This window comes from Erpetoichthys calabaricus, chromosome 12, assembly GCF_900747795.2.
Source record: "Erpetoichthys calabaricus chromosome 12, fErpCal1.3, whole genome shotgun sequence".
NCBI lineage: Eukaryota > Metazoa > Chordata > Cladistia > Polypteriformes > Polypteridae > Erpetoichthys > Erpetoichthys calabaricus.
The window spans coordinates 54613991-54632883 of NC_041405.2; the positions used below are offsets into that span (position 1 = coordinate 54613991).

At 38.8% G+C, this 18893-nt stretch overlaps 1 protein-coding gene across 5 annotated transcripts in view; it reads left to right on the top strand.

Moving 5' to 3' along the window:
- Positions 1–18893, top strand: part of ubn2a (ubinuclein 2a) — a 115375-nt gene that overhangs the window by 86781 nt on the left and 9701 nt on the right. For 3 of the 5 annotated variants that reach the window (XM_028815565.2, XM_028815566.2, XM_051934493.1), the window contains 2 exons: positions 14491–14734; positions 15246–15314. The exons of 1 other annotated variant lie outside the window; for it this stretch is intronic. In XM_028815565.2, coding sequence (XP_028671398.1) covers positions 14491–14734; positions 15246–15314 — 313 coding nt within the window. The remainder of the gene's footprint in view (positions 1–14490; positions 14735–15245; positions 15315–18893) is intronic. One more of the 5 variants, XM_028815567.2, reaches the window with a different exon arrangement.

Sequence of the window (18893 nt, forward strand, 5' to 3'; positions counted from 1 at the left end):
GGCATACTTAAATCTTTATGCACTCGTTGGGCACTTTATTGAATGTAACAGTCCTTTCTATGTCATTGCTCAGTCAGTATCAGTAGTATTTAAAAGTGGTAAGGAGATACAATACCAGTGTCTTTTTTTTGTATGTAATTCAGGAGAATGGCATAACTAATGATTTAATTGGTTTTGAATACAGCATGATAGTGCCAGCTTGAATGTCATGAGGGTATCAGGAATAGCAGCCCTGCTATTCACACACAACAGTTCCATGGGTGTAAAGTGTTAACTCTCAGTCCATTTTGTTGTGGTACTTTGATCAAAGTGAAATTGTTATTGAATGGCATAGATGGAGACGGACATAACTTTTCTAGATTTTTGCAGACATTTTACAACACATTGAAATTATTATGGGACAGCATTCCATTTGCTTAATTAGTTTATGGATCCATACCATAATGATTTTTGGGCATGTCTGATGGTAAATGTGGACCAGATTGCTATTAGTTGCATGTATCTTATAAAGTGGATATCATTCCAGGTAGTGCTGTTAGTGGTTCAGAGATTGTGTGCCTTAAACAATTTAAAAGATATGAGAAAATTTTTTTCAAGTAAAGTTTTGCCTTAAACATTCTTAGAGCATGTGAACCAAGAAGAAAGATGCATAATGCTAAATTTCACAGTTGGAGTCATAATCCTGGTACTACAGTGATCCCTCGCTATATCGCGCTTCGCCTGTCGCGGCTTCACTCCATCGCGGATTTTATATGTAAGCATATTTAAATATATATCGCGGATTTTTTGCTGGTTCGCAGATTTCTGTGGACAATGGGTCTTTTAATTTCTGGTACATGCTTCCTCAGTTGGTTTGCCCAGTTGATTTCATACAAGGGACGCTATTGGCAGATGGCTGAGAAGCTAGATTGCTACTTTTCTCTATCTCTCTCTTGCGCAGACTTTCTCTGATCCTGACGTATGGGGATTGAGCAGGGGGGCTGTTCGCACACCTAGACGATACGGACGCTCGTCTAAAAATGCTGAAAGATTATTTTCACGTTGCTATCTTTTGTGCAGCTGCTTCCTGAAACGACATGCTGCACTGTGCTTCGCATACTTAAAAGCTCGAAGGGCACGTATTGATTTTTGACTGAAAAACAAACTCTGTCTCTCTCTCTCTCTCTCTCTCTCTCTCTCTCTCTCTCTCTCTTTCTCTTTTTCTGCTCCTGACGGAGGGGGTGTGAGCTGCCGCCTTCAACAGCTTTGTGCCGCGGTGCTTCGCATACTTAAAAGCCAAACAGCCCTATTGATTTGTTTGCTAGAGATTGTTTTCTCTATCTACAGTGGTGTGAAAAACTATTTGCCCCCTTCCTGATTTCTTATTCTTTTGCATGTTTGTCACACAAAATGTTTCTGATCATCAAACACATTTAACCATTAGTCAAATATAACACAAGTAAACACAAAATGCAGTTTGTAAATGGTGGTTTTTATTATTTAGGGAGAAAAAAAAATCCAAACCTACATGGCCCTGTGTGAAAAAGTAATTGCCCCCTGAACCTAATAACTGGTTGGGCCACCCTTAGCAGCAATAACTGCAATGAAGCGTTTGCGATAACTTGCAATGAGTCTGTTACAGCGCTCTGGAGGAATTTTGGCCCACTCATCTTTGCAAAATTGTTGTAATTCAGCTTTATTTGAGGGTTTTCTAGCATGAACCGCCTTTTTAAGGTCATGCCATAGCATCTCAATTGGATTCAGGTCAGGACTTTGACTAGGCCACTCCAAAGTCTTCATTTTGTTTTTCTTCAGCCATTCAGAGGTGGATGTGCTAGTGTGTTTTGGGTCATTGTCCTGTTGCAGCACCCAAGATCGCTTCAGCTTGAGTTGACGAACAGATGGCCGGACATTCTCCTTCAGGATTTTTTGGTAGACAGTAGAATTCATGGTTCCATCTATCACAGCAAGCCTTCCAGGTCCTGAAGCAGCAAAACAACCCCAGACCATCACACTACCACCACCATATTTTACTGTTGGTATGATGTTCTTTTTCTGAAATGCCGTGTTCCTTTTACGCCAGATGTAACGGGACATTTGCCTTCCAAAAAGTTCAACTTTTGTCTCATCAGTCCACAAGGTATTTTCCCAAAAGTCTTGGCAATCATTGAGATGTTTCTTAGCAAAATTGAGACGAGCCCTAATGTTCTTTTTGCTTAACAGTGGTTTGCGTCTTGGAAATCTGCCATGCAGGCCGTTTTTGCCCAGTCTCTTTCTTATGGTGGAGTCGTGAACACTGACCTTAATTGAGGCAAGTGAGGCCTGCAGTTCTTTAGACGTTGTCCTGGGGTCTTTTGTGACCTCTCGGATGAGTCGTCTCTGCGCTCTTGGGGTAATTTTGGTCGGCCGGCCACTCCTGGGAAGGTTCACCACTGTTCCATGTTTTTGCCATTTGTGGATAATGGCTCTCACTGTGGTTCGCTGGAGTCCCAAAGCTTTAGAAATGGCTTTATAACCTTTACCAGACTGATAGATCTCAATTACTTCTGTTCTCATTTGTTCCTGAATTTCTTTGGATCTTGGCATGATGTCTAGCTTTTGAGGTGCTTTTGGTCTACTTCTCTGTGTCAGGCAGCTCCTATTTAAGTGATTGAAACAGGTGTGGCAGTAATCAGGCCTGGGGGTGGCTACGGAAATTGAACTCAGGTGTGATACACCACAGTTAGGTTATTTTTTTAACAAGGGGGCAATTACTTTTTCACACAGGGCCATGTAGGGTTGGATTTTTTTTCTCCCTAAATAATAAAAACCATCATTTAAAAACTGCATTTTGTGTTTACTTGTGTTATATTTGACTAATGGTTAAATGTGTTTGATGATCAGAAACATTTTGTGTGACAAACATGCAAACGAATAAGAAATCAGGAAGGGGGCAAATAGTTTTTCACACCACTGTATGTGACATTCTGTGCTCCTGACACGCACTCCTTTGAAGAGGAAGATATGTTTGCATTCTTTTAATTGTGAGACAGAACTGTCATCTCTGTCTTGTCATGGAGCACAGTTTAAACTTTTGAAAAAGAGACAAATGTTTGTTTGCAGTGTTTGAATAACGTTCCTGTCTCTCTACAACCTCCTGTGTTTCTGCGCAAATCTGTGACCCAAGCATGACAATATAAAAATAACCATATAAACATATGGTTTCTACTTCGCGGAATTTCTTATTTCGCGGGTGGCTCTGGAACGCAACCCCCGCGATGGAGGAGATATTACTGTATTTTGAATAATCTAAGTCAAGATAAATGTGTATGATCTACAATTAGGAATTAGACACGGTTTTATTCATTGTTGAGCAGTATATTTTATCCATAGCTGATTTCCATTCATTATGTTAAATTATTATTGAATGTGTTCCTTGTCAAAACTGCCTGAGATTACCAGTATCTTCAAATGAGTACATCAGTAGATAAAGTATGAAGATACTGTCTGTGCCTTTATTATTGCTAGATAGTATACTATACACAGAAGATATTAAAGGAGGAATTAGAAAAATAAGCTAAAAAAACATTTGTGGCATAATACAGCAGTGATTTGTTCAAATATTATTGTTGCTAACAGAAGAAATAAATCTAAAACCCATAGGTGAAATATTTATTGCATTATTTTTCTGTGATTTTTCCACTAGCAAAACATAAAATCTGAACCTTTATGTAATATTTTTTTTTTTTTTGTTGAAGCTGCTTGTGCAGAGCATTTGATTGGTTTATATATGTGCCTTTATTTATTTGTTTGTGTATGCTTTCCACCGACTTTAGGCTTTAATTTATCTCAGTATATTAGTATCTCAGATTCAATGGTTGAATTAGCTGTGCACAAGTCTGACTTTATTTGCAGTAGTGAGTTTCTCTAGAAGTTATTGGTAATCTAACAGGTTTATAGAAACTAAAGAAAGATTAGCCTGAGTTATGAAAGATTACCCCTTCCTTGTCTTGATTGTGTGTAAATTAAATTAAAAGAGATAATTTATAGCATTTTTTTCAATGAAGGGTATCTAGTTTCTGGCACAACATTATTTTTACACAAGTTACCAAGCTCTTAATTTTTATTTTATTTATTTATTTTTACAAAATGTTTCCATTAACATTACCTATAATATTCAAGATTCATTAAGACCCTTCACAAAGCCAAAATAAAGGATACATACAAGGTATTTGTTGAATTTTCAGCCACTGAAAATGTCTAAAAACAGCAAACATTTTGCATATTTGGCCAAATAATAAAAAAACTAGATTTTAAATTATTTTTTATTGAATTTATTAAAAGCAAGTAACATTCCATACAAACAAGTCAAACTTAACAAAAGTAAACTCCATTCAACCCACACCCAAGAGAAAGAGAGCAAGGCCAGCACCTAGAGTAAAACTTTTAAGAGTAGAAAAGATGGAAGAGAATCATTTTCCCCAATATAAAAACTTATTCTAAAATGTTATTGATTAGATCCTGCCAGGTTTTAAAAATGTTTTGAACAGATCCTCTAAGTGAAAATTAGTTTTTTTCCAATTTCAAATCTCTCTATTATATAAAAATCTTGGGATGACACTTTTTTTCAGAAAGATGAGATGAGACATTTTCAGAGAGAGAATTTCACATCCCGCAAGACGAGACTTTGTGCGAAGAAATGAATTGAAAACCTAACCGGTCCAAACGGGGGCGGAAATAAAAGACAATCAGTAAAAGAAGAAAAGACAAAGAGAAGAAGACAAAGTAGAATGTTGCAAAAATGTTTGCGTGATACACATGCAGAGCAGGTTTCGAGATTATGAAAGTACAGTAATCCCTCGCTACTTCGCGGTTCACTTTTCACGGATTCACGACTTCGCGGGTTTTTAAATACAAGTGATTGCCCGCCTATCGCGGAAGTTATGTTCCAGACCCATCAGCAACAGGAGAAAATTCGCGATATAGAAAGACCATATAAATAAACATTTTATAGTTTAAGCCTTAAAATACCCATCCCACATGCTTTAAACACATGTAAACTTATAAAACACACTTTGTTAACACATATGATATGTGGATGTTGGGCTAAGGATATGAGTAACATCTCACTATTATAAAACATTTTAACCTCACGCAAGACAAGACAGTGAGACAGGAAAATAGGTGCTGTACAAGCTTTTAAATTTTTGACACGCAGAGCGACAAGCAGCACAAAGCCAGCACAAAGTCCACTTCTTAGCGTTCATTCAGCTCCCCACCCCCTTGACAATGCGAAGTGGCAGGAGCGTACTGCGCCTCCGGGGAAGGGGGGGTTTGAGCGAACGTGCGTTCAGCCCTCACACACCTCCACTCCTCCTCCTCCTTCCGAACACGCAGAGTGACAAGCAGGCATTTTGGCAGAAGCAACACAAAGTCCATTTCTGCTCAGCGTGAGTTCAGCTGCCCCCCTTCACAAAGCGAGTGCAGACACATCGACGTCTGATCGCAGTGTGCAGTGTTGGTCTGCGGTGTTTAAGAATGTAGAAAGTGTTTAAGAGTATAGGTAGTGTTTATAAGAGTGTGGGAAAGGTTAACAAGAGAGTGAGAAAGGTTTATAAGAGTGTGGGAAGGGTTTATAAAGCCTTAAAATATGTATAAATAATAAAATAAATATAGGTCGCTACTTCCCGGATTTTCACCTATCGCGGGGGTCTCTGGAACGTAACCCCCGCGATAGGTGAGGGATGACTGTACTAAAATTCTAAAGTCTCAAAAATACTGATAGTAAAGATCGCATTAGCGCAAACAAACGGAAATTATTACTCGGTGAAATAACAGAACAGCGAAAAGAGATCAAATATATGGACATAGGTGATATGACAGAGCTACTACAAGTTTAATTTCAAAGAAACCACAATTAGGTCAGGTTTATATTTATGATCATGGAGAAGCGATGCAGCAAAGAATCGAAAATGTTAAACGATCGGATGTATTAGAAATTTGACAGCAAATAATGGATACAAATCCATACATCCAAAATTATCGCACTTTACATGAAATTTATCTGGAAAACACGGCCAAGAAGTTTTCTTGGATTTCTATATGAATCCAAAAGATCATGGTCACATATATAATACACCAACATGTGACGAATTGTCAGCAATAATAGTTTTGAAAGACGGAGATATCAAAGACAGAGTTGATATTCGTATTTATCCAAAAACAAAACATGATTTGTTGCAAGCAGCAGATCTTGGAAATGACTAGTGCGTAGGGCCCGTAAGGGGGTATTATTATATAAACTCAGTTACCCACTGACTTTAAAGAGGTGGACTAGGATTTTTCCAGTTGAGCAAGTTAAGTCTCCGTGCTAATACTGAAGAAAAGGCAATTACAGTTTGTCCTTCTTCACTTTTTTTCTCATCTGGGAGTATACCAAACACCGCTGATAATGGCTTTGAAGTGATTGTGACACCAAGTCTGCCTAATAGGCATTTAAAGATTTTAGTCCATAATGATGTTAATTTAGTGCACGCCCAAAACATATGGCCTAATGTGGCTAGAGCTTGATTGCAATGTTCAGCAGGTTGGATCTTGCCCTGGAAAAATTTTGTACAGTTTTAAATGAGATAGATGTGCTCGATAAAAGATTTTAAGTTGAATGATTGTATGCTTTGTGCATATGGAGCTAGAGTGAATTCTGTGCATGGCTGCCTTCTATTTCCTTTTCTGAAATGTTGAGTAAGGGATCATTTTCCCACTGTACTCTGGGATCTTCTGTCTGAGTCATCAAGACTGATCAATATTTCTTCTGGAATAGAAATAGGTGGAAGGTGAGAAATTGGGCAGATTTTGTTTAGCAAAGTTTCTAATTTGGAAATAGTCGAAGAATTGTGTTGATAGGAAGCTAAATTTAGGGTGTAATTGTTCGTAGGATGCAAAGACATTATCAATATACAAATCTTTAAATGATTTAATCCCGTATGTTTTCCAAACAATAAAAACTATGCAAGTTTGAGAGGGTGGAAAAAGGTGGTTATTGTGTAGAGGTGCCACAGATAAAAGCTTCTCTATCTTGAAGTGCTTCATATATTGGTTCCATATTCCGAGTGAATGAAGGACAATTGAGTTGTTAGTATATTGACGATAACTTGTATTTACTGGGATATGTACATAGCAAGGAATATAAAGAAGTACTGCCAAGCTTTTGTGTATTTATCTATTTGTGTCAATATTCAGGTTTTTATAGCTAGAAAGTTAGATCGTTGTTGGGTTGCCGTTATTGAATTCCAAATAAATTAGGTTATGATTAAATCTAATTTCTTAAATGATTTGTTAATGTGTATCGGGATAAGTAAGCATATTCATCTTGACAGTGTTAATTCTCCCTGCTAAAGTGAGACGGAATGTAGACCATCTATGCACATCTTGTTTAAGTTTTGCGCATGCAGACAGCAAACGTGTGGTGAAAAAGAGCCATACAGGTGCTGGTCATAAAATTAGAATATCATGACAAAGTTGATTTATTTCAGTAATTCCATTCAAAAAGTGAAACTTGTATATTAGATTCATTCATTACACACAGACTGATGTATTTCAAATGTTTATTTCTTTTAAAGTTGATGATTATAACTGACAACTAATGAAAGTCCCAAATTCAGTATCTCAGAAAATTAGAATATTGTGAAAAGGTTCAATATTGAAGACACCTGGTGCCACACTCTAATCAGCTAATTAACTCAAAACACCTGCAAAAGCCTTTAAATGGTCTCTCAGTTTAGTTCTGTAGGCTACACAATCATGGGGAAGAATGCTGACTTGACAGTTGTCCAAAAGACGACCATTGACACCTTGCACAAGGAGGGCAAGACACAAAAGGTCATTGCTAAAGAGGCTGGCTGTTCACAGAGCTCTGTGTCCAAACACATTAATAGAGAGGCGAAGGGAAGGACAAGATGTGGTAGAAAAAAGTCAGTTGTCCAAAAGACGACCATTGACACCTTGCACAAGGAGGGCAAGACACAAAAGGTCATTGCTAAAGAGGCTGGCTGTTCACAGAGCTCTGTGTCCAAGCACATTAATAGAGAGGCGAAGGGAAGGACAAGATATGGTAGAAAAAAGTGTACAAGCAATAGGGATAACCGCACCCTGGAGAGGATTGTGAAACAAAACCCATTCAAAAATGTGGGGGAGATTCACAAAGAGTGCACTGCAGCTGGAGTCAGTGCTTCAAGAACCACCACGCACAGACGTATGCAAGACATGGGTTTCAGCTGTCGCATTCCTTGTATCAAGCCACTCTTGAACAAGAGACAGCGTCAGATGCGTCTCGCCTGGGCTAAAGACAAAAAGGACTGGACTGCTGCGGAGTGGTCCAAAGTTATGTTCTCTGATGAAAGTAAATTTTGCATTTCCTTTGGAAATCAAGGTCCCAGAGTCTGGAGGAAGAGAGGAGAGGCACAGAATCCACGTTGTGTGAGGTCCAGTGTAAAGTTTCCACAGTCAGTGATGGTTTGGGGTGCCATGTCATCTGCTGGTGTTGGTCCATTGTGTTTTCTGAGGTCCAAGGTCAACGCAGCCGTCTACCAGGAAGTTTTAGAGCACTTCATGCTTCCTGCTGCTGACGAACTTTATGGAGATGCAGATTTCATTTTCCAACAGGATGTGGCACCTGCACACAGTGCCAAAGCTACCAGTACCTGGTTTAAGGACCATGGTATCCCTGTTCTTGATTGGCCAGCAAACTCGCCTGACCTTAACCCCATAGAAAATCTATGGGGTATTGTGAAGAGGAAGATGCAATACGCCAGACCCAACAATTCAGAAGAGCTGAAGGCCACTATCAGAGCAACATGGGCTCTCATAACACCTGAGCAGTGCCACAGACTGATCGACTCCATGCCTCGCTGCATTGCTGCAGTAATCCAGGCCAAAGGAGCCCCAACTAAATATTGAGTGCTGTACATGCTCATACTTTTCATGTTCATACCTTTCAGTTGGCCAACATTTCTAAAAAATCCTTTTTTTGCATTGGTCTTAATTGATATTCTAATTTTCCGAGATACTGAATTTGGGACTTTCATTAGTTGTCAGTTATAATCATCAACATTAAAAGAAATAAACATTTGAAATACATCAGTCTGTGTGTAATGAATGAATCTAATATACAAGTTTCACTTTTTGAATGGAATTACTGAAATAAATCAACTTTGTCATGATATTCTAATTTTATGACCAGCACCTGTATATTTACTTTTGATGTTTACCCCTTGGTATTTAAACTGATCTACGATGATAAAAGGGAAGGTGTTGTGTGCTATAGAGTTCACTAGAAAAGGCACACTTTTATTCAAATTAATTCTGACTCCAGATATCTCTTGAAATTCTACTAGTGCTATTAGAATTGCAGGCACAGATTGGTGGATCTAATATGTATGCCATATTGTCTGCATATAGTGGTATTTTCTGTTCAAGTTCTTCCCTGATATTCCCCTTTATCTCAGATGCATTTTGAAAGTGAACAACTTATTGCTCAATGGTAATCGCAAATAGCAGTGGTGACAGAAGGCATCCTTGTCTCATACCACATTCTAGTTTGAAGTAGTCTCTCTATATATAAAAGAAAATCCTTGAATGGAAAGCAAATGCAAGGCTACAATACGTGATAATCTCGAAAGACATTTTAAAGACCCGCGAGACCAAGGAGACTTGCCACGGTGCGTCTCGCAGGGACCGTAAACATGAGACTTGGTGCCAAGAGATTTTGCTACGGCCCAGGGACAAAGGACAGCGGCTGTAAAGGCTTTAAAAAGATCGAAGGGCAGCGCGACAGCAGCTACCCCAACCGAACGCGAGCAGCGTTATACATCCTGCAAGAAAGAATTCAACCACGCCCGGGGCCAGTAATAAAAGACAGGTATTGCTTTTACAACGTCACGCGAGACCAGGCAGTGAGCCATCATTTAAAACAAGTCAACAGACCTCTAAGCTAGCAGTTGTTGGATTGCTTTTGGCAGGCAAGCATCATGTGTTCACAGCTCTTAAAACAACGACATGCGACAGGCAGAAGAGGCAGCTAGCAAGCAGCAAAAAGACAGCAAATGATCCAAAGGCATATCCTTAGCGTATGTTCAGCCACAGCACCCTTCACAACACGAACAGTATTATACATCTGGGAAGAAAGAGATGTTACCACGCAAGTATTGTTTTTACAAAAGTTTTTAAAGTAAAAGTGAAAATAATGCATATGTAACAATTCACAAGAAAATAACAATCTCTTTAAATTGTAGATTGCCTGTCTAAGGTAAAGTCATCCCTGATGAATGGGGACGTGGGAATGTGGGGTCCTTTCATGGGATTAGTGCTATTTCAGATGTGGAATGGCAAAATAGGGGAGGTAGCTTGATGAATGAGGTCTCCAGGACTTAAAACAAATCCAAATCATATTATGTGATATCATCTAATGTGAAATTCTACTCCGTACTTCTAGAATTTTTATTTTTATACTGTATTGAGTATCCATATTACTAAACGAGAATGGTAAACCGGATGGACGCAGGGACATGGGCCGTGGACGCAAAAGACGTAGTGCGCAGGCGCCACACAAAGCCCCCCTCCAAGCACCGGAAAATAAGAAATGATGCGCCGCGCCCATAAAGCACACAAAAAAAAGGAGTCAGACGCAGGTGCCACACGAAGCCCATAGCACACGAAACGGGACACACACAGAAAAGAGGATTCAGACCCACGACACGCAAAGCCCCCCTCCACTAACAGAAATAAAAAATGAGGCAACGCGCCCCTAGCACACAAAAAAAAAAGGAGTCAGACACGAGCGCCACACAAAGCCCATTGCACACGAAACGGGACAGACTACGGACATAGCAGACGAAACGGGACGTACACAAAAAGGAGGATTCAGACCAACGACACACAAAGCCCCCCTCCACTAACAGAAATAAATAATGAGGCAACGCGCCCCTAGCACACAAAAAAAAAAGGAGTCAGACACGAGCGCCACACAAAGCCCATTGCACACGAAACGGGACAGACTACAGACATAGCAGACGAAACGGGACGTACACAAAAAGGAGGATTCAGACCAACGACACACAAAGCCCCCCTCCACTAACAGAAATAAATACTGAGGCAACGCGCCCCTAGCACACAAAAACAAGGAGTCACACGCAAGCGCCACACAAAGCCCATGGCACACGAAACGGGACAGACTACGGATTTCACACACTAACATAAATAAGACATGAGACACAAAGCACCCCTCCACTAACAGAAATATGAAATCAGGCAACGCGCCCATATCACACACAAACGAGGAGTCAGACACACACCCCAAAGTGAAACGGGACAGACTACGGACTCCACACACGGTCATCCATCGAGCCCAAGATTGAGGCTCAAAAACGGAAGAGCGACCAAAAGCGAACACTCAAGATCATACAAAAACCCCACACATACAGACAACAATTTGATTCAGATTATCCCCGCCTAACAGTGAAACGGGACAGTCTAAGGAGTCCACAAAACTTCACAAATCAAGCCCGAGATGGTACTGAAAAAGAGGACTCACACCCCCACATCACAGTTAAACGGAACAGACTACGGAGTCCTCAAAGGGTCACACATCAAACCCAACATATTACAGAAAGCGATTTGTGTTTCGGAAAACGGCAGATACTACGATAGAAGCATTCACCTACAACTCGCATCTGAAATCAACGTACAGACTATATAGCACATTCCACGCACTTCTTAAAAAAAAACGCATGCCAACAAACGACGTCATACATAAACAACAAGAGACCGGACTACAATACATATGTAGTATATGCAGGAAGCAGCTTGCACAGAAGGTAGCAACGTGAAGATAATCTTTCAGCATTTTTAGACGAGCGTCCGTATCGTCTAGGTTTGCGAACAGCTCCCCTGCTCAATCCCCCTACGTCAGGATCAGAGAAACTCGGCGCAAGAGAGGGAGAAAAGTAAGTTGGGTAGCTTCTCAGCCATCTGCCAATAGCGTCCCTTGTATGAAATCAACTGGGCAAACCAACTGAGGAAGCATGTACAAGAAATTAAAAGATCCATTGTCCGCAGAAATCCGCGAACCAGCAAAAAATCCGCGATATATATTTGAATATGCTTACATATAAAATCCACGATGGAGTGAAGCCGCGAAAGGCGAAGCGCGATATAGCGAGGGATTACTGTATACCAGTCCGTATATACCAGCCCCCTGCTTGCTTCACTCGCCAACCCCCGTGTTTGGTTTTCTGGATACACACTTTTAAGATTTTTTTTCTTTGAATTGTTGCTATTTCATTAGTGTCACTTTTATTTCAGAACTGCTGTAAAAACAATATTTGTAATCTTGCGAGTCCCAATATGCTGAATCTTTTTAAATGAGGTCAGGACAGGTTTCTCTGTTTGGAATTTCATTTACAAATAATTGGAAGTGCACAAGCAATTTAGGATATAAGAACATAAGATGTGGTAAATAAGAGGAGAACATTCAGTCCATCCAGCTTGTTTGTTTAGCTAATAGCTAAGCTGTCCCAATAACTCAGAAGATACTTACAGGTTGTCAGGGTTTCTGATTTAACTACATGGCTGAGTAGTTTGTTCCAGAAAAAAGTTTTAATGGCTGAGCAATCTTCAGATTTACAAATTAGCAAACTGAAAGTGCAGTCATTCTATCCAAAATAAGTTATTCATGCTCTTGGTACTGCTTCAACTAGTGTCTTTATGCTGTTTTTTTTTGTTTGTTTTTTTCTATTTGTCAGCATGAAGGGAAAATGTACATTGGTTGATAGACTTTGTATACTATAAGTTGCCATTTGTTTTTTAAAATACTGCATTTGGTTACTGTCCATATTCATTCTGTATTTTCAGTTTAGTATTAAAATATAAACTCTTTGAAAAGACTAACTTCAATTACAAAAATGAAAGGGAGAAAAGGTATTCCGACCATTGTTTTTCTGAAATTTGGTTTTAGCCAAGAATTTTCATTTTGCTGCCTCACTAAATGTTTAAAAAAATACACAGTACCTAATTTTTCAGTTTTATTTTAGAATTTTTTTTTTATATTCCCCTCCTCCTGGCATATTTCAGTGATTACCACACTACACCCCAACATTTTGTGATTTATCCAAAGGTATTTGGAATTTGCACTTAGTTTCTCATTGAAGTGTTCTTTTGTTTAGGCTGTACTAGTTTTAAGTAATTACCTGTCCCACAGCTGTTGGAAAAAAGCTGAATATTGTTTTCCTTACAAAGATACATTTTTGTTGGGCAGTATGTATTTTTGGGCATAGCAGAAAGACATAACATACAGTATATTCCACATTATTCTTTAATAATGTATAATAGCGTCTGTCAACATTTCTGTCAAAACATTTACAAAGTTTTTTGTGCTGTGTTTACCTATTCAACAACATAATTATTGATAACTACTGTAGAAGTACAGAAAAAACACATACATTTTTTTTTCCTTTGACTATCATGCATTTTTTATATCTAGGCTTCACTGAAACATGGGATTGTGTGTCCATGACCTGTACTAGAGTTATGCAGGTTGAAAAATAGCAATAACAATAATAATGACAGATTAACTAGTAATCATTTTCTTTAGAAATGTACATTATGAACTAATAATTGCTTCAGTTTATTCATTTTGATGCCTTTGTTGATGCAAGTAACCTTAAAAAAAAATGACTGTGCTGAGCATCAATTTATAAAGCGTATGCCACAGATTGTGCAAACAGAATCATACTTGAATAATATGGTCACAATCAGATTTACCAGAAGCAAAACAGCGACAACATAGAGTGGTCCAGAAAATGAAAAGAACAATTGTGTTTAATCATATTAATTGCTTTGAAAGTATTTAAAATTGTATTAATTTAACATTATTATCGCCTGCTAGCAGTTCTCAAAAAACATTTCCTTTGTTCCCATTTCCATTTGCATTGTTCTGAACTGCATTGTCTCGCAGGTACCAAAAGTAAACTAATAAATACACTTAAATTTTCATGTGGTCTTTATAAAAGACTAAAATTATTTTAAAGGTTTCTGTTTTGACGCAGTAACATTGTTGTTCATCTGAGTCTGGAATATTTAAGCCCGTGCAGCAAATCTTGTTTATTTTATTCATTTGCCTAGCTTGGTCCAAATAAATAACTTCTTTCAGTAGCTGTCTTTTTTGTATTTTGTTTAAATTATGTTTAGTTTATTAAATAAGAGAAATATTTTTGAGTGAATGAGGAAATCAGTTTTAAAAATTAAACAGTTTAAGCTAAAATTAATCACATCCATCAATTTACTTTTTTCTTTTACTTTCCATGTTCATTTTCATTTTGTCATTTCTATTAAATTTAGCTTCCTACAATTTACACTGGGTTTTAGCTTTAATCTCACAGATATTTGTTTCTACTATTTTAATATGGCTGTAGAACCTGTAACTATATGTCCTGCTTTGTGTTTTTTTTTTCTTTCTTTCTTTCTCTCTCAATTAATCAGGTGACCACAGGGGCAGGACTTTTAGGCAGTTCGCCCCCTCTAACCCTCATGACACCCCCACTGTCAGTGCCTAATCAGGCTGCTACCCTGAACCCCTTTGGCATGCTTGGGGGTCTGGTTCCTGTGTCTCTGCCTTTCCAGTTCCCTCTGGACCTGCTTACTTTCCCTAATGCATCAAATAATGCAGCAGCTACTGGAGTGACGACGACTACCTCAGTGGGTTTCCCCCACACCCTAACAGAGAGTGAGTAAAGCCCTATTTAGTCTTCATATGCCTATTTGAACTGGACACAACATAAATTTGATATTTATAAAGTTCTCCTGCACCCTCAATCAAAATAAGTTATGGAGTCATGTAATTTTGCTTGCCTGCTTTGTTAAGCTGTGCAGTATGGCAGCAGAACATGGGTAAAGCTCTGTGTCTTTCACCTCAGTTGTATGTGTTACTAAGGGCAGAAGCATTTTGAAATTTTTGCTCAGTGATTTGGGTATTGATATTGTCGTGTTTTCTCAGTGTCTTTTGAAATAATTAGGCTTGTGGAACATTCTGATGCATGGAGTTGACTTTGCCTTGTCTGTGGTGTTTTAGTGTGGTGGGAAGTCTGTTTTATATCATTCTTGCTTGCTTATGTTCCAGCACCTGCATTAGGTTGAAATCAAAAAACTGGCTTTGTCTTTGCAGCCTGTATGGTTCTCATGCTTTCTCTTAAGTTTCAGTTTATTCTTTGTCTCTTCATCTCTGTCTTGCTCTCTAGATCTCCTGAAAGGTCTTCAGACGGGTGCCCAGCATGCTTTGCCTGCACACCTACAGCATGCTTTCTCAGGTAACGCTCCAAATATCCGTCAGCTCTGTTTTTGGTGACCTAGAATTAGGGTGTACATGTGTAATCGTGGAGCTAAATATCAATACTTAATAAGTATTTGCTTGTGTTTGTCCACCCTTGATCACCTTTTGGGCCATTACAAAGGCACGACACAGAATACAACTTTTTCTTTTATACAGTATTTACATTTTCCATAAATACTACAGTCTACAAGCAACAATAGCTACAAATTATCCTTGATTGTTATCAATAAACTGTGGTCCAATTTATTATATTTTAATAATTAGTCAGTGTATTTTGGACAATGAGGCTTTCACAATTAATAGAAAATTGGATCACATGAAATGGTAAAAAAAAATGTAAGCTATATTTCATTATTGTGCTACATGAAGTGTTTTTTTACTCCTTGATCTTCAGTTATAGTACATGCAAGCACAATAAAGACTTACAACACCACTTAATGCTTTTTATATTCAGATGTCTTTAATGTAAGCAATGTTTTCGCAAAAACAGGCCTTTTAGACAATTCAACTCATTACTTTATATTTGCAAAATGTTTTGGAAATTCTTCTGTTTTGATCATCTTTTAAGTTCTTAACTTCGGTTTGACTTGAAAAAGAAGAATCTGCTTTAGTTTCCATGTGTTATCTATCAGAAAATTTGTAGTACTTTACATCTTTTATTTAAAGGTGTTTTGAGCAGTTTCCCATTTCAAGATCAGAATTGCACAAAGTACTTTCTTATCATTCAAGGCCGCTTAATCTAATATATAAAGCTGAGTGAGTGGGTGTGTGAATCTTACATTTGACATGTTAGGCACGGGTTCTCCAGTTGTACAGCAGGAGACCATATTCTGTGTTTGGTTCCAAAATTTAGTTGGTGCCCCCACCCTGGGCAGCATCAGATCCCTTTGCCTGTATGTCTGGTTGGCAAATCTACATCTTTTAACCTATCTCCACCAAATTTTGCTCAGATTCTCAGTTTGCACAGGGGAACACCATAAACTGTTTTGTTTTGAAATTTGCCCACTTCAGGCAATATCTGATAATCTTGCTAGTGTATTATAAAGCATATAGTATTGACTACATGAGAACTTGCGAACATAGTCATCACTTCCATCCTGATCAACTTATTAGGGATGTGTTCAGATCTGTACTATTTTAAAACGCATAAGTGAAGTCTTAGGGGGTACATAGGAGCAACGGTTAAGCCCCACCACTGGTCTCCTCCAGCAGCAGTCCTGGAGCAATGCCAGAAATGAGTTGAAAAGTCCATACCAGCTGCGTTTAGTAGCTAGTAGAAACAGACACAAAGCTACATTTAGACTGCAGTTTATTTCTCAGTTATGATTTTGTTTGTTCAAATTAATATTGCAAGCAGTTTCTAATCCCACTATATTGTATACCAATATCTAACTTGAATCTGCAAAATATGTAACAATTTATGAGACAGATGTAACCCAATAGACAACCATGAATGCCAGCTAAATATCGATTGCTGACATGCTGACTTCAAATTAACTGTGCAGAACATCTGCAAATTCTTCAGCTGACAATGGCAAGTGCTCAAAGGTGCTTTTAGTGTACTGTGCTTTAACATGCATAATCCTGTGCAATTTGGGGTGTAGCAACACATTCACATATTCACAAGGAGCCACTTTAAAGTCAGCAGTCAAGTTAGTCAGTGTCTTTTGAATTGGGAAGGACATCCTACAGAGAGAGAACATGCAGAGTCTACACAGAATGGTGCATATGCAAGTGGAGATTAGAGTTCTAGAATCTGGTGTGTGTTTACTTTTTTAAGCATCACATTGTATGTGCCCCACCCCCATCTAGTAGAACAAGGTAGCCATTTACACATGAGGTGACCTGTTGGTAGGACACCACCATATTTCAAAGTTGTTTGTGTATATATTAGAATAAATCTTACCAGTCAAATACAATAATGGTATTTTTACCCAACGCTGTCTTCTTTCAGTTAAATTATTTTCCATGTTGTCTGCTGTCTTTCATTAGTAAAATATGTGATTCCCGTATTTGTATGCCCAGTTGAGCAGTGCGTCACAGCTGTGTGAATTTGCTTGTATTAAAGATCCCACTATTGCTGAACCACATACAGTGAAATGCTCATAACCATTGAATAGCAGTTGTCTATTATTGGTCATTCTGTGTGTAAAAGGCGAGAAATACAGTTAGGTCCATAAATATTTGGACAGAGACAACTTTTTTCTAATTTTGGTTCTGTACATTACCACAATGAATTTTAAATGAAACAACTCAGATGCAGTTGAAGTGCAGACTTCCAGCTTTAATTCAGTGGAGTGAACAAAACGATTGTATAAAAATGTGAGGCAACTAAAGCACTTTTTTAACACAATCCCTTCATTTCAGGGGCTCAAAAGTAATTGGACAATTGACTCAGAGGCTATTTCATGGGCAGGTGTGGGTAAGTCCGTCATTATGTCATTATCAATTAAGCACATAAAAGGCCTGGAGTTGATTTGAGGTGTGGTGCTTGCATGTGGAAGATTTTGCTGTGAACAGACAACATGCGGTCAAAGGAGCTCTCCATGGAGGTGAAAGTAGCCATCCTTGAGCTGCGAAAACAGAAAAAACCTATCCGAGAAATTGCTACAACATTACGAGTGGCAAAATCTACAGTTTGGTACATCCTGAGAAAGAAAGCAAGTACTGGTGAACTCAGCAGCACAAAAAGACCTGGATGTCCATGGAAGACGACAGTGGTGGATGATCGCAGAATCATTTCCATGGTGAAGAGAAACCCCTTCACAACAGCCAACCAAGTGAACAACACTCTCCAGGGGGTAGGCGTATCGATATCCAAGTCTACCATAAAGAGAAGACTGCATGAAAGTAAATACACGGTGCATTGCAAGGTGCAAGCCACTCATAGACCTCAAGAATAGAAAGGCTAGATTGGACTTTGCTAAAGAACATCTAAAAAAGCCAGCACAGTTCTGGAAAAACATTCTTTGGACAGATGAAACCAAGATCAACCTCTACCAGAATGATGGCAAGAAAAAAGTGTGGAGAAGGTGTGGAACAGCTCATTATCCAAAGCATACCACATCATCTGTAAAACAAGGTGGAGGCAGTGTGATGGCTTGGGTGTGCATGGCTGCCAGTGGCACTGGGACACTAGTGTTTATTGATGATGTGACACAGGACAGAAGCAGCCGAATGAATTCTGAGGTGTTCAGAGACATACTGTTTGCTTATTATTATTAAATGCAGTCAAATTGATTGGGCGGCATTTCATGATACAGATGGACAATGACCCAAAACATACAGACAAAGCAAACCAGGAGTTTATTAAAGCAAAGAAGTGGAAAATTCTTGAATGGCCAAGTCAGTCACCTGATCTTAACCCAATTGAGCATGCATTTCACTTGTTGAAGACTAAACTTCAGACAGAAAGGCCCACAAAAAAACAGCAACTGAAAGCCACTGCACTAAAGGCCTGGCAGAGCATTAAAAAGGAGGAAACCCAGCATCTGGTGATGTCCATGAGTTCAAGACTTCAGGCTGTCATTGCCAGCAAAGGCTTTTCAACCAAGCA